Below are 15,735 nucleotides of genomic sequence, written 5' to 3' on the forward strand. Positions count from 1 at the left end.
TCTCTCACTATATCTCTGTCAATAAATAAAGAAAATCTTTAAAAAAAAAAAAAAAAAAAACCTCCCGAGGAAGTGCAGAAATGTCCATTTCTTCTTGTATTTCTGTCAAGCATTGGTTTATATTTTGTGCAACAATACTGTGGGGGTACATACAAACTTTGAAATTGTATCATTTTGGAGATATTGAATCTTCTATTGTAAACTGCTCTGTCTCTAGTAATGCTCTATATGACAATGTTGTCTGACGTAAGGATCCACTCTCTTGCGGAGAGCTCTTCAGAGTATAAGTGCGTGGGGATCTCAGTCTTCTGGGCACTCACCCACCAGCCAGGAGTGTCTGCAAACTGAATGCTTATTTCCCATGGACACCTGATGTATCTGCCCACCAAACAGGGCTTGGCTGCAACCCAGAGATTTTCAAATGCTTGTCCAATGCTTGCTGACTACCTCTGCCACAGGACACCCGGCCAACTTCTTTACAGTCAGTGGACTGCAATGATACCTTGCAAATAAGATATGACCCAGTCTTGCAGAGAAGACATCCCTATAAATCTGACCTTCCTTATTACTGTTCAACTCTAGGATCTAATAGAGTGCTCTTTACATCTTTATGTTACTCTTCCCATGTATATCAAGAAATCAAGGAGTGATTTTTGTCTTCTGATTAGACCCAGACTTATACAGAATTGAAAGAGACAGTGACTGCAGGAGATACACCTGTCAAGATGAGATCTGGGGGTTGATTTCATCAAGTCTTTGGTCTGGAGCAAGATGCTGAGCTCCTTGAAAGACACTCAGCTGCATTATGAAAATCAAGTTCTGACCTATGGCTCACTCTAAAGATGTACACAGAAGCACTTGCCTTGGGAATCCAAGTGAATGCTGTTACCTCAGTAATGATGACTACAAAGGCTGTGGTGAGAGAGATTCTTTTTTTTTTTTTTTTAAGATTTTATGTATTTAACAGAGAGAGACACAGTGAGAGAGGGAACACAAGCAGGGGGAGTGGGAGAGAGAGAAGCAGGCTTCCTGCCGAGCAGGGAGGCCGATGTGGGGCTCGATCCCAGGACCCTGGAACCATGACCTGAGCCAAAAGCAGATGCTTAACGACTGAGCCACCCAGTCGCCCCGAGACATAGATTCTTATGACTAGAGCTGCACAGAAAATGGCCTGCTCAGATTTACTAAGACAAGCTCAAACCAAGGTCTGATAACCACAAAGCCTCAAGACAGCTCTTAAAAAGGACATTTCTTGGGGCCACAGGACTGACACTGTTGAAAATCAAACACGAAATTTAATTGCACAGGTAAAATTACAACCACAATTAGAGTGTCTACATCAACTAGTTGTTCGTGTGAAAATTACGGCACTGATACGGGAAGAATGAGAACTTGAAAACGAATGGGGCCACTGAGTCAGACAAAGATGAAACGTACAATCTTGAATCCACAAGATACTAACTCTCCCTCATCAGAAGTCTCCTGCCCTTTGGTTTCTGCAATGAGCCTTCCTCTGCTTAAAGATACTGAGGAAATCTCACCTGGGGCAGAAGTCTTAGAAGGAAATGCTCCTTCTCTTCAAGATTCACCCAAACCACCTGCTACTGCCCCTAGTGACAACGAATTCACAGTCATGGGGAACAGGGATACAACACAGTGCAAGATAAAACAGCCTGTACAACAAAATAGTTCCAACTAGATAATATATAGAAGAAACTTGAGTACCCTGTGGGGGAATAAACTGTAAGCATGCCAGACCCATAAGGTTGGAATATAACAGTAAACTGGGCCAAATTCATTGACATGGGGGCACTTATTAGACAGTCTGGGTTTAATATATACTATCTGATGGACCCAGGGAAAGCTCTAACAGCTTACTTGCTTGGCTGATCCCAGAGACTCAATGGTGACCTACAGTAATGAGTTCACATGCCAGAACTTCCACAACAAAATGTGAAGGAGCAAATCCTAGGGAGATAGCAGTGTAGCACTGGATTTATCCTGTGTGATATACAGCCCCATTCCCCATTCTACGTTGAGGGAACAGAAGATTCTCCACAAAGGTACGGAGAAACCGTAAGTGGACAGCCTCCATCCTAGAAGCCTCTGTGGTTATTCTCCATGACAGGTGAGGTATGACTGTAGGGGCTATACCATCACTGAGATGAACTCCCTGATTTCATTGGGGATGATGAGAAGCCAGAGTAGCAGAAATCAAGGAGGCGGCACTTAACTGCCAAAGACAAAGTGGGCACATGAACCACCAAGAGCAGTGGGAATGAAACAGGAATCCGAGTGCTCTGGCCTGCAGAAATCTCTCATGGTGGCTAACTGATCCCAGCCTAATTGGTCCCTTGCAATGAAATATATATACAGCCTATTACAGCAGAGGTCAACAAACCTGCGCTAACAATCCATACAGTACTTTTTAGGCAGAGCAGGCCAAATAGTCTCTGTGCTATATATACTCAAGTCTGTCACTGTGGTTTCAAAGAAGCCACAGAAAATATGTAAACCAATGAATATGGTTAGGTTTGTCTAAAACTTTATTTACAAAAACAGGTGGAGAGCCAGATTTGGCCCAGGGTCCAGTTTGCCAACCTATGTACTAGAATTTTATTTGATGTCTGTAACAAGTAGTTTCAAGTACAGTAACCAAAACTCTGATTTGACTGACCACAGTGGAAAGTCACAGCCTCCTAACCAACTTCCAGACATAGGCCATATCACAAACTAAGAATTCCTTCATACCATCACCACTATTCATACTATAAACCTTCCTACAGACTCTTCATAAAGGGATGTACAGTCATTTACAAGTGACTATGCATGGGGTAAAAGGAAATAGACAGTCTCTAAGAGGACACCAATTCCTGAGGATCCAAAATACCATTGTGGCACACCACCAAAGTGGAGGCTTATGGTAGTCAGGTGATTTTTTTTAAAAGTCTTAACTTCAGTGAACTCAGATTGGACCAGCTGCAGCAAGCACTCACCCTATATTTATTTCCTTCCCCCAAACCTAAGTATATAATTGGATTTTTTGGCAACTGGCAGAATTTCCTTATGTCTGACCCACAGGGTAAGGACCATTATGGTGGGAAAAGCTAAAAGGAGGATCCTGGAATTCCCCACCACTGGACAAAATAAACCAGAAACAATACCAACACTGCAGGGGAAAATGCAAAGTTTAATGCTTCAAAAGATTAGGTGCATCTATATCCTTCCCGTTTTCATTAACATGCAAGTCATTACAGGATAACATTACAATTTAGTCTTTAGGTAACTGGTTTTTGTGAGATTGTAACTAAATTTGAGCAATAATTACTATAGCCTGTGAGGGAGATAAAATGACTTGATGTACATTTATAACTCCTTTATGCAGCATAATATGGAGTGCATATCACCCACAAGATAGTATGTGAAAGATCTTTTGAAGTCTCTGGACCTGAAGCTGGCAAGCTATAAATCACAGCGCTGTTTTTGTAAATCAAATTTTATTGGAACAAAGCCATATCTATTTATTCACTAAGGTCTATGGTTGCTTGTGCACTACAAAAGCAGAGCTGAGTAATTCCAGGCCTTATGGCCAACAAATCATAATGTAGTCTAATTGATTAAGGTCTTCTTTCCAGCTCATCTCTTAACTCAGACAGAAGCCCAAAAGGGTAAAGCATCTCTGATGGGAACTGAAACTTCCTGCTCAAGTTTTAAGGACTACCCTGGGCCAGCAAGACCCCGTGTGATTGATTCCAAGGCAATGACTGATCTGATCTTTGCTCACCTTCAAGTACGCACTGACCTCTGTCCCACATGTTCCTTATAAAAAACTGGCCGAACTTCGGCAACCATCTTTGAGATACTAGTTCGCTCTCTTCCGGGGACTGGTCTCACTGACATACATTTCTATCTCGTTTCACCACCACTCGTTTCTCTGCCTTTGATTTTGCCAGTGACCAGTGGCCGAACCTGGTCTGTTTTAGAACCCCAGAGACAAGTGATCTTGCATCCCTGAGCCCCAGCTACATTACTACCTTGACCTTTTCTGACAAAAGTCTACCAGCCTCTGTACCGGACCCAATTACCATATTACAAAATTACAAGATAAAGAAAACATTTAAACACATCATGGAAATAAAATCACAAATATCAAAAGTATAAGTTTCTCAAACAGCATGACTCTTTCAAGTCAGTATTATGAAGAAACAACAGCTCTGCTTTAGCTTAAAAGAAACTAAGAGACATAAACATATATATTGTCATATATAAACCTTAACCAAGTCCTACATCCGAAAACATTCAAAAACATATTTTGAAACAATGCATAGGATTTTAGTTTTTACAGAGCAGCTATTAGATAACGTATTTAATTTTCTTGGGTGAAATCAATGTATTATCGTTTTAGTAGCAAAATGGTCCTTATCTTTAGGAGATACATTTCCAAGTATTTAAAGGTCAAGTATCATGCCTGCAATTTATTTCCTTTTTACTCTCAAACAGTCCACTAAAAAATACATTTCTCTATCCAGCGAGAGCAACCATGCAAAATGCGAAAATGGGTGAATTTACTTCGACGCACATTCATAGCAGTAGTATTTACATTTCCTTTAGGTTTAAGATCTTACGAAACAAAAATGCCGGGAAAATACACTTAATCCAAACGTCCTGTAATTGTGAAATTCGATTATTCTAAAAGTGGGGTAATAAAGCCTCCATTCTTTTCTCCAAGAGTCCCCTGGTTTGAAACTTGGTGGGGATGGACGGGTCCAGGAGGGAAGGATGTTAAGGCAGGTGAAAGCTTTCCCTTTAGTACAGAGCCTTGCGGTGTACGTGTGTCTAACTAGCTGCTGAAATATGCACACTACAGACATCCGAGAAAGCACAACAGCTTCCTACTAAGATACAGTGTGTCCAAAACAAAGATCAGCGAGACAAAGCCACATTCTCAGACGAAACATTCCCTTCCACACGGAAAGGAAACACAGGCCCTTGTGAACCAACTTGCCCAAAGCTCACCAGTCAGGTCCCCGAAGAAGCGAGGACGCGGGGCGGAGTCTGGGTCACTCCCAACAGCTGAAATTCTTTTCCTTCTGGAGAAAGGTCACAAAGGTTGCTTGCCCAGCGGACACAAAGAGCCCACGGAAGCGCCCTGACAGCAGGTCCATAGCGGCTCCGGCCGGGAACCGCCGGCCCCAGCGACCTCTCGGGCGATCTAGGCGGATGCGAACCGAGCGGCCCGGCCCCTCGGCAGGCCCATCGGCGACCCTGACTAAACCCGTCCCTGGATTCCCTCCTCTCTCTCTCTCTCCCCTTCACGCCGCACTCACCCCAGCCGGCCCACGGACGACCACTACCCGCCCCACGCGCCGAAGGCGGCACAGAGACGGCAGTGGAAGAGACCCCGGAGGGCATGTGACGCCACTTCCGTTTCCTGCCGGGGCTCGAGGGGCGGGGCTTGCACTTCAGACCGCCCCGCTGTGGTTCCCTCCCGCATCGGCTCGGGGGTGGCAGGCTGGGCTGGGCACTTGGTTTGCGGCCCGGAGGACACGGCTGGGGCTGGAACCTGGTATGTGGGCGCGACTACCCGCGGAGAGCGGGACCCGTGCGCGGGGGCGGCCCGGGGTGGCGTGGGGCGAAGCCCATCTACAGTTTGGGCGGCGGGAGGACCCCTTGGACAAACCCCACAGCCTGCTCAGTGAAAGGTTTCCTGCCTCCCTCCTTGCACGTCCTAGAGAGCCTTTACAGTCGTTGTCCCATATCGATAAGCCCGAGAATCCAGTTTTTAGAATCCCGTTTTTAGGCCTTTATCTTGGGTGTTATTGGGTGGCCTTTTTGCAGTAAATAAAGATCTTTTAAAACACGATTGGGTATCCCATCTATTCAAGACTTAGGGGAGGGGAGTGGGAGGGCAATGGACGAAATATGTGAAGCGGATTAAGAAGTACAGTCTTCCAGTTATAAAATAATTAAGACAGGGGATGTAATGTACCCACATATGGAATATAGTCAATGTAACATTTCACCATTCTTTGTATGGTGACAGCTGTTAACTAGTCTTACTGTGGTCACCATTTCATGACGTGTATATATGCCAAATCACTGTGTACCCCTGAAACTAACCAAATACTGTATGTCAGTTGTTCATCAATAAAAAGAGAAACGTCTTGTTCATGCGCATCATCGAATGTGATTTATGCATCGATTGAATTGATAATCTCTGTTACAATGTTAATGTTTCATCTTTAATTGTACAAACATTTAATTGTTGTTTTAACATCGCCAAAAATGTCAAATTTATTAGTTTACATCAACATTATGGAAGTGGAAGAAAATAATTAAGTTGTCTCATGGACTGGAAGGTGACTTAATAATTCCCTCTCATTTCCAAACCTCATCAAGCAGTCACTATGTTTATAAGGTAAGTCAGCTGAATGCTTGAAATGTAGATGAACTTTTAAGATCTTCAGTTTGTCCTGTTGAATGTTAATAGTATTGACATAAATAAATCCCTTCAGATAAATGTGAATTTATATGTTTGCAATATTCTAGCATACTTGAAAAGCTGTTTTCACAGTCATCACAAGCATGAGGAAAAATTTTAGTATGTTCAATAGCAACATGCCTGTTAACATTCATATTAAGTCTACTCTGAAAACCACATACTTGACATACAAAGAAGTTTTTACATTTGTCAAAGGGAATTTTGCGGGTGCCTGCATGGCTTAGTCAGTTAAATGTCCAACTCTTGATTTGGGCTCAGGTCATGATCTCAGGGTCATGAGATTGAGCCTGTGTCGGTCTCCGCACCCAGTGGGGAGTCAGCTTGAGATTCTCTCCCTCCTTCTCCCTCTGCCCCTCCCCCCCATGTGCCCTCTCTCTAAATAAATAAATAAAATCTTTTTCCAAAAAAGGCAGTTTTGCTTAAGAGGCTGTACTGTCCATGTTCTCCATTGTTATACTTAGCACTTAGTTAATTTACACGCATGTTCATTTACCGTATGGCTTTGCAAGTCTTCTGGATCATTGGTTTCATGTTTACAAAACAGACACTAGTCCTATCCATCACAGCTGTGCTCCTGGAAATGTAGGTAGCGTTCACTGCTTGAAGATAACTGTGCATTGCACTGCTCACAGCAATAAAGGTGTCTGCAAAGTGCTGGCTGAGGTTCTCAAAAATCACTGTTCTGTAATCACAGTATTTACAAATGCAGGGATTCTCTTCATGCAGTTTGGTGTGTTCAATCAGAAGCATGTTGGTAGAGAAACTTTCCTTGCAAATTCAACACACATTTGAATCAGTACCTTTGTGCTTCAGCATCATATGCTGCTTTATAGCAGAAAAATATTTGCTGTTGAACTCACAAAGTTCACATTTACAGAAGTCATTGCTATTAGCTCTCAGTAAAGGCCGCTTCTGCTGGGCAGGCACATTCAAAGCTTGGCTCCTGTCAAGAATTTTACAAACTTCAGCTGGTGGCTCCTCATCAGTTTGGTCTTGGAGACTCTCAGAGGAATTGTTTTCTGTCTCCAAATCATACTCTTCAGAAATTGCATGCACTTCTGCAACAATTGGAACATCTTCAGCAGTGTGAACTTCTCTAGGACTCTCCTCTTGAGTTTGTTGACCGATTCAGGTGAGTCACATTCTTCATCACAGATTTCAGTATCAGCAGATGTTTTTTCACAAAAGGCAGTGTGGTCTAGAATTCTCAGTACAGAACTGGGAACCAGGTAGTTTGATTTCTATTTCTGACCTTGATTCCATCGGCAAATTTTGGCAAATCATTTGATGTCTCTGTATCAGAGTCATCCTCTTTGTTGTCAAAATATTTTAGTCTGGTTTTCTTATAGAACATATACTATAACTGATCAGAGAAAATTCCATTGAATCCATCTGCAATTCTGCTTGTTCCAGAGAAATCTGAGTAACAAGAAGAGTTTAATGTTACTTATTCTTGTTTTAGGATATTCATTCATATCTTTTCAATTTTGTATAATTCTTAATACTGTAGTGAGAAGAAATGAATTACAAGGAAGCTTTCACAGATGGATAAAAAATGCCAGGACCCCAGGACTGCAGTACTGTGGCCCTCATGCTCCTGGGCACTGCCACAGCCTAGCCCCTCTCCCTCCTGCATGCCTCACGCCCTGCCCCCTAGGCCCCCTGTACAAAGGTTTAAGTGTTATATAGGTGAAGAAGTCTAGTTTTTTTTAAAGATTTTATTTATTTATGGGAGAGAGTGAGAGCATGGGGAGGGGCAGAGGGAGAGAATCTCAAGCAGACTTCCTGCCCAGCAAAGAGCCCGATACAGGGCATGATTCCATGACGCCAGTATCACGACCTGAGTCGTGGACCAAGAGTTGGACCCTTAACTGACTGAGCCACCCAAGCGCCCCCAAAGAAGTCTGTTTTTTAAAAGACTATCTGCATTCCCTGCCTTAATTTTAAGTCTCTTTAAATTACATATTTTATTCAGATTTTATCATTTTCTTCTTAAATATATTTAAAGACATTTAAATCTCTAATTTGCATGGAATGTATTTTGACATGTAGTGTGTGGTAGTGGATCCAGTCACATTTTTTCCTCCAGAAAATATGGCTAATTGTTTTAGTACCACTTACTGATAAGTTAATTGGCATACTGAATTGGAATTCCACCCTTATTTAAAAAACAGTTCTTAAAAATACCTGTATCACTGGGGGGAGGGGGAGGGGTTATCCTGATGATGGGTATTGAGGAGGGCACGTTCTGCATGGAGCACTGGGTGTTATGAACAAACAATGAATCATGGAACACTGCACCAAAAACTAATGATGTAATATATGGTGATTAACATAACAATAAAAAAAAGAAAAAAAAATACCTGTATCAGTTTCTAGAACTCTTGTGTACTAGTAATGTATTTATATATAAACATATCTCACTCTTGATTATGGTAGCTTTATATGTTTTAATATTTCATGGTAAATATATAATGGCAGGTAATATTTGTTGCATGTAACAGCGGTAGATATTCAGCTTGGCATCCTTCACAGGTCAGCTGGTAGAGTATGCAGACAAGTGGTATTGGTATTAGGGTCTGTGCATTTGAAGGAGCAAACACTTCTTTCAGTCTTTAGAAGCTGCTTTCACTAGATAAAGACCTTCTCCTGCTGGGTTTCAGGCCTGGTGGTTTTGCTTCTGGGATCATAGTTGAGTTGGGTTGAAGCCATGTAATACAGCTGCTCCTGGATCTGTACTACAATCTGGTTGAAAATCCTATCAGTAGGGAAGTGGACCTTGTCTGGTCCCTGGGTAGACAGGACTGCCTCCAGGACCTTGGTCAGTAGGGCTGGGCCTGGGACAAAGGTTCTCTTCAGGATCCACAGGTGGCAGGGCTATCTTCCCAGTTGTGTGGAAAAGTATGGCTCTCTCACTAGGCATGCATGAATGGCCCCACAACACAGCTGAGAGGGGCTGGAGCCATGTCATAGGACTGCCTTAGGGTCCACATCCATGACTGAGTTCTGTAGGCCTGCCTCAGGCGGCACTGTTGGATGAGTCTTCCCCTCATAATTCCTACATCATGGCTCAGAGGGTTTGGAGCTGGGTTGTGGGCTGCTTCAAGATCTGCATCTTAGAGTGAGGTCAGCAGCCTGTTACCTGAGAGGCATGGGTGGATGTGTCTCCTTCTGGGGACTGAGGGATGGTGCTGGTGCCAAGGCCAAATGGGGCTATAGCCAAGTTCACATGAGGATATGGCTGTTTTCAGGTGTGTGGCTGGGACCGTGGTCAGCAAGCCGACCACCTGGGCATAGGTTTGCCTTCTCAAAATGTCCCTCCTTGTTCTTGGGCCCTACTGGGGCTTTGTAGTCTTATACCTGAATTCCAAAACTCCCACAAATGGAGGGGATCTCTAGAATTTGGAAAAGACAAGTAAACAGACTTCCTCAAGCACCTCCAGAAAGAAATCAGCCCTGCTGATGCATTTTAGACTTCTGACTTCCAGAAATCTAAAATAATAAATTTGTGTCATTTTAAGCCGCTAGACTTATGTCAGTATGTTACAGTTTCGATGGGAAATTAATACACCTCTCTTCCAAAACCTTCCCATCTTATTGCCACTGGCTAGGTCAATAGGAAATTAATACGCCTCTCTTCCAAAATCTTCCCATGTTATTGCCACCCATGATCCCAGGGTCCAAGGACCGAGTCCCCATTATCTTTTCCCCTCGACTACCTCAACAGTCTCCTAATTGTTCCCTCTGCCTCCAATTTCTCCCACTCAGAGCAATCCTAAAGTCTTCATACTACACCTGTGATTACAATATGGCTCTAGTGCTCCATTGCTTTCAAAATCCTTAATATGTCAAATTTGATTCTCTCTCTCTCTCTCTCTTTTTTTAAGAGCAGAGCGGGGAGGAGAGGGGAAGGGCAGAGGGAGAGAAAGACTCTCAGGCAGGCTTCATTCCCCGTGCAGAGCCAATGCAGGACTCAATCTCACAACCCTGGGATCATGACCTGAGCCAAAGTTAAGAGTCGGATGCTTAACCGACTGAACCACCCAGGCGTCCCTCACTTTAGATTCCTAATAGCCTGTCCTCCATCTGCCTATCTAGGCTTATTTCTAATAACTCATTCATCCATTCCATATAGCCTCCTGAAATGCCTTTGTCTTGAATTTTCCATGTTTATGTATATGCGGTTCCTTTCTCCTCTAGTTCCAACTCGCCTCTCTACTTCCTACCCAAACCATTCTTCAGTTAAATTTCTACTGATTATTTGCCACTCAGTGCTCAAGTGCATTGTCCCATTAGAAGTTTTTGCTGAATTCCAAGTGCTGGTGATATGGAAAATGTGGAACCATCATTCATTGCTCGTGGGAATGTAAAATAGTGGATCCACTTTGAAAAAAGTTTAGCAGATTTTTAAAAATGAAAAATCAATTTACCATGTGACTCAGTAATTACACCATGAGTTATCTACCCCAAAGAAATGAAAACACATGTCAACACAGAGACGCACATGCAAAAGTTCATAACAGAATTATTCATAATAATCCCAAACTGGAATATCCAAGTGTCTACCAGCTGATAAACGAATAAACAAATAAAGGTATATTTATACGTTTGAGTATTATTCTGCAATTATAAGAAACAAAATACTGATATGAGTTTTCCACATAGATAACCCTCAAAAATCATTATGCTAAGTGAAAGAAGCCAGAATCAAAAGACCACATATTGTATGATTACATTTACATAAAATATCTAGAAAAAGCCAATTTATAGAGACAGGAAGCAGATAAGGTGTTGCCTAGGACTGAGGTGGGAGTGGACATTAACTGCAACTGGAGGCAAGGGAACTTTTGGAGTGATAGAAATGTTCTAAAATTGCATTGTGGTAATGGTCACATAATTCTATAAGTTTACAAAAATTGAATGGGTGAATTTCATGGTATGCAAATTATACCTCAGTAATTTCATTAAGTAAATATTTTCTCTGGAATTACTTGAGTTGAAAACTTTTACCTTTCTTTTCAACAGGTTCTATTACACATCAACATTATTATGCTCACAATTCTGTATTGCAATCATATTTACTTCTTTGGTCCCCTCCTCAATTTGTACACATAGACAAAAATTCAACATTGCTTGAAACTTAATGGAATCGTGTATTAGGATCTCGAGGATGTAGCTTAAAACCACAATAATGGGAAATAAAGGTCCAGTAGAACAAAGAATAGGCAGAGGACAAGAAGGAAAGAAGGAAGAGGAAAGAAGACAAATAGGCAATATCTCAATGATATGCAACGCAATATATTACCTATAAACCTGAACAAATGAGGGGCACCTGGCTGGCTTAGTCAGTTAAGTGTCTGCTTTCAGCTCGGGTCATGATCCCAGGGTCCAAGGACCGAGTCCCACATCGGGCTCCTTGCTCAGCGGGGAACCTGCTTCTCCCTCTGCCTCTTCCTGCTGCCCCCTACTCGTGCGCTCTCGCTCTCTCTGACAAATGAATAAACATAATCTTAAAAAAAGAAAAAAACCCTCAACGAGATTTCAAATCAACATCCCACTGTTGAAGCTGAAAATGACACCAGTGTTTTCAGGAACACTATGGTAGCAAACCTAGGAGTGTGAGCTCAGGGTCAGGCTTCCACATCCCAGTCTCAATCTTTTTTAAAAAGGGAGAAAATATCTTAAGGAAATGACAAGATACACAAATTTACAGATGTAGAGCAATAAGTACAGTCTTGTTGATATGGCAAGCACTTTGGTTATGACTGTTGTATGATTTCCATTCCGTTTCTTCCAGGGAAAAACAAACGTAAAACCAACTTAAAGTGAAGGATAGCAGCATTCCAGAGGACAATTTTGGGAGGAAACCATGCTGGTACTTGATATAAGTACTTCACATATAATATTGAAAATCTCAGGAATGGCTGTAGGAAAGCTGACCAAAGAATGTTATGGGCTGTAAATAGGGAAGAAAAAAGAGAAGAAGAATTATTGAGGAGGTTGTTAAGGAGAAACTAACACAAAAACAAAACCTAACAAAAGCAAACCCATGGGTACTTTGGGAATAGCAGTGAGGCCTGTCTATTAGGGGAGGAAAAAAACCCAGAAGATTTACATGCACAATATTTGCCTTTGGAGCCCACAGTGTCCCCTTGGTTCTGAGGCCAGTGACCCATCACAGACAAAGGGCTCTACTGTGGAGTCTTCCCAGGGCCCCCTTCACATCCTTATTCCTCAGGCTATAGATGAAGGGATTCAGCATGGGGGTGACCACAGTGTACATCACTGAGCCAAGTGAGCTCTGGGAAGAATGAGTCTCAGAGGGACTGAAATAGAGCCCCAGGCTTGTCCCATAGTACAAGGAGACCACAGAGCTGTGAGACCCACAGGTTGAAAATGCTTTATATTTTCCTGCTGCAGAGGATATTCTCATTAAAGAGGAGACAATCAGAGAGTATGAAAAGAGGATCCCAAAGAGAGGAAACACACCCAGTATGGCAGTGGACACATATAAGAAGATGTTATTGATGAGGGTGTCCGAGCAGGCCACCTTGAGAATCTGAACCACTTCACAGAAGAAATGTGGAATTTCTGTGCCTGGACAGAAGGTCAGCTGGTTCATCAGTAGGACGTGAATCAGGGAGACACAGAAAATGATGAACCAACACACCAGAACCAGCAGGCCACAGAGTCGCGGGTTCATGATGATGGTGTAGTGCAGGGGGTGGCAGATAGCCACAAACTGGTCCGTAGGCCATCACAGTCAGGAGGAAACCATCCATTCCAGCAAAAATCATAAAAAAAATACACCTGAATGAGGCATCCAGTGTAGGAGATGTCCTTGCTGTGTGCCTGGATGTTTACCAGCATCTATGGGTTGGTGGTAGAGATGAAACAGATGTCAACAGAGGACAGGTTGGAGAGGAAGAAGTACATGGGGGTGTGGAGATGGGAGTCAGAGCTGACAGCCAGGATGATGAGGAGGTTTCCCCACACAGTGACCAGACACATGGACAGGAACAACCCAAAGAGGAGGGGCTGCAGTTCTGGATCATATGAGAGGCCCTGGAGGAAGAATTCTGATACTCTGGTATCGTTTCCTGCTTCCATGTAGCTGATGTACCTGCTAGAGGAGTTGAAAGCAATATTCAGTGAATAGCCACTGTCACATCAGCCAGTCATCACCTTTATAATACCACCGTTAGGTGGACATCTTTCACCCTCCATTAGTCCTTCCAAAGGCAATGATTTCATTCACTCAGCCAAATGGTATCTCATTTTCAATCTAAATGTACTTAGGTATCCTTTTAAAAATTTAGCAGATACCTATTTTTTAATTTCCTACTCACAGGTCTAATTCTATTTGAGGCCATGGACATAAACCAATTTCTTCTATATGATCATCCAAAATAAGTGAAGACATCAAATGTCTTTCTTTGATAATCTCCATTATTCAAATATCTCTATACTAGTTATACAATGTGGATTCTCAACTCAAATAGCCTTAATTCGATGAGGTGATCCTTCCTTTCAATGAGACAGTTAGCTATTGTCTTATTATTTTTCATTCTAAATATGTGGCTACTGCTATTAACTTCTTTGTGGGGATTCAGAATGCTCATGTACACAGTAGGATGTCAATAAATGATAGCTATTTTTATTTCTTGATCCCTTTGGTAGACAAATATCCCAAAATTCAGTGTAGAGCTGTGATTTAGAATATGGGATCTTGAGTCAGTCTTTCTAGAACAGAAATTTGGTCTACCAACTTACCCTCTGTGTGACCCTGAGAAAGTTAGTTAATCTCTTGTAGCTGCAGATAGTACACCTCTACAATGGGAGTGGTAAGTATTTCCTACAGTGTAAGCCTGGTTAGTGAATTAAATGAGATGATGCATGTAATGTTTCTACTGTGGTTCTTGTGACATTCTGTGGACACTTAAAAATGTGAGTTTCTGTCCTTACCACCACAATAAATCTATCTTGTATGGCTATCACTTATCAATATTAAACTGAGGCAGCCATCAAAGGTGGAATTCTGATCATTATAAACACAATAGGTCTGGTAACTCTTTTGACCACCTTCCAGCACTTCTCATTAATGAATACTCTATACCTCCCTCTTTCAGATACCACCTGCCAGGTGGTTCTTCTAAGAAGAGAGAAGAACAGGTGGACTACATAGATGATAGGGTGAAACAGAAGCACACAACCATTAAAGTAAAATACAAAGTTTGTGTGGGAGTGTGTGCTCCTGTGTGCCCTGGAGCAGCTTTCTGTTGTATTAAAAATCAGCACTTTTTTTTAAGATCTTTTTTTAAAATGTTATTTATTTGACAGAGAGAGAGACAGTGAGAGAAGGAACACAAGCAGGGGGAGTGGGAGAGGGAGAAGCAGGCTTCCCGCTGAGCAGGGAGCCTGATGCGGGGCTCGATCCCAGGACCCCAGGATCATGACCTGAGCTGAAGGCAGACACTTAAAGACTGAGCCACCCAGGTGCCCCCAAATCAGCACTTTCATTGCAAAAAAATGATTGGTAGATTTGATTTAAAATACTCGAAAACTTCTATAAAGGAAATCATCCTTTAAAAATTAAAAGGCAAATTTAACATGAAAATAAATGTTTACATTATGCATGATAGAAAGGAGGTCCTTGTTATTCCTAATGTCTAGAGATTGAAATTAATTAAAGAGAAATAATTATTGAGAACCAATTTAGTCTGTGGAGGTACATAGAAAAGTCTTTTCTGAAATAGGTATACTTGAGCTGCAAGAGGAAGGATGGGTAATTGTTAATCAAGGGAAATAAGGAAAAAGCACATATTTCAGGTCCCAAAAACAGAATTTGCACTTTCCCCATGGTTGGGTGAGCTTGGTAATGGAAGGGATTCGAGAGGCCAGTGAGATGGAGAGCAGACAGTGAGGTTCAGGAGGGACAGAGCATGTGAAGAGCACAAGTGGAGCACCCTGTATTATTCCTTAATGTGCCTCTCACATTGGTGATTTTATGTTTATTTGTGGGTCAGAAGTTGTGACTGTTTTGTTCTCCATTGTCTTTCTAAAAATTTACATGGTGCCTGCACATACTAGGCATTCAACACATGAAATGTTAGATGTATAATAAAGATTGAGACCAAAAGCGTCCACTGAACACAAAAAAAGGAATCTTCAAGCTCATCATATGACTAAATGTAGACCAAAAAAAGACACGGAATAGTAAAGTTAAATACAAT

General features: G+C 42.1%; 1 protein-coding gene and 2 pseudogenes across 1 annotated transcript in view; all 3 read right to left on the reverse strand.

Moving 5' to 3' along the window:
* Window positions 1-5,412, reverse strand: part of LOC112816454 (uncharacterized) — a 16,831-nt gene extending 11,419 nt beyond the window's left edge. The window contains exon 1 of the mRNA XM_025862949.2: window positions 5,328-5,412. Within this exon, the coding sequence (XP_025718734.1) occupies window positions 5,328-5,412 (85 nt within the window). The remainder of the gene's footprint in view (window positions 1-5,327) is intronic.
* A 923-nt stretch (window positions 5,413-6,335) lies between these two features.
* Window positions 6,336-7,977, reverse strand: LOC112816474 (zinc finger protein 639-like; annotated as a pseudogene).
* A 4,700-nt stretch (window positions 7,978-12,677) lies between these two features.
* On the reverse strand, window positions 12,678-13,612 carry LOC112816662 (olfactory receptor 7D4-like; annotated as a pseudogene).
* Window positions 13,613-15,735: the final 2,123 nt, after the last annotated feature.

This window comes from Callorhinus ursinus, unplaced genomic scaffold, assembly GCF_003265705.2.
Source record: "Callorhinus ursinus isolate GAN/ISIS: 27379988/994484 unplaced genomic scaffold, GSC_fseal_2.0 scaffold82, whole genome shotgun sequence".
NCBI classification, from domain to species: domain Eukaryota; kingdom Metazoa; phylum Chordata; class Mammalia; order Carnivora; family Otariidae; genus Callorhinus; species Callorhinus ursinus.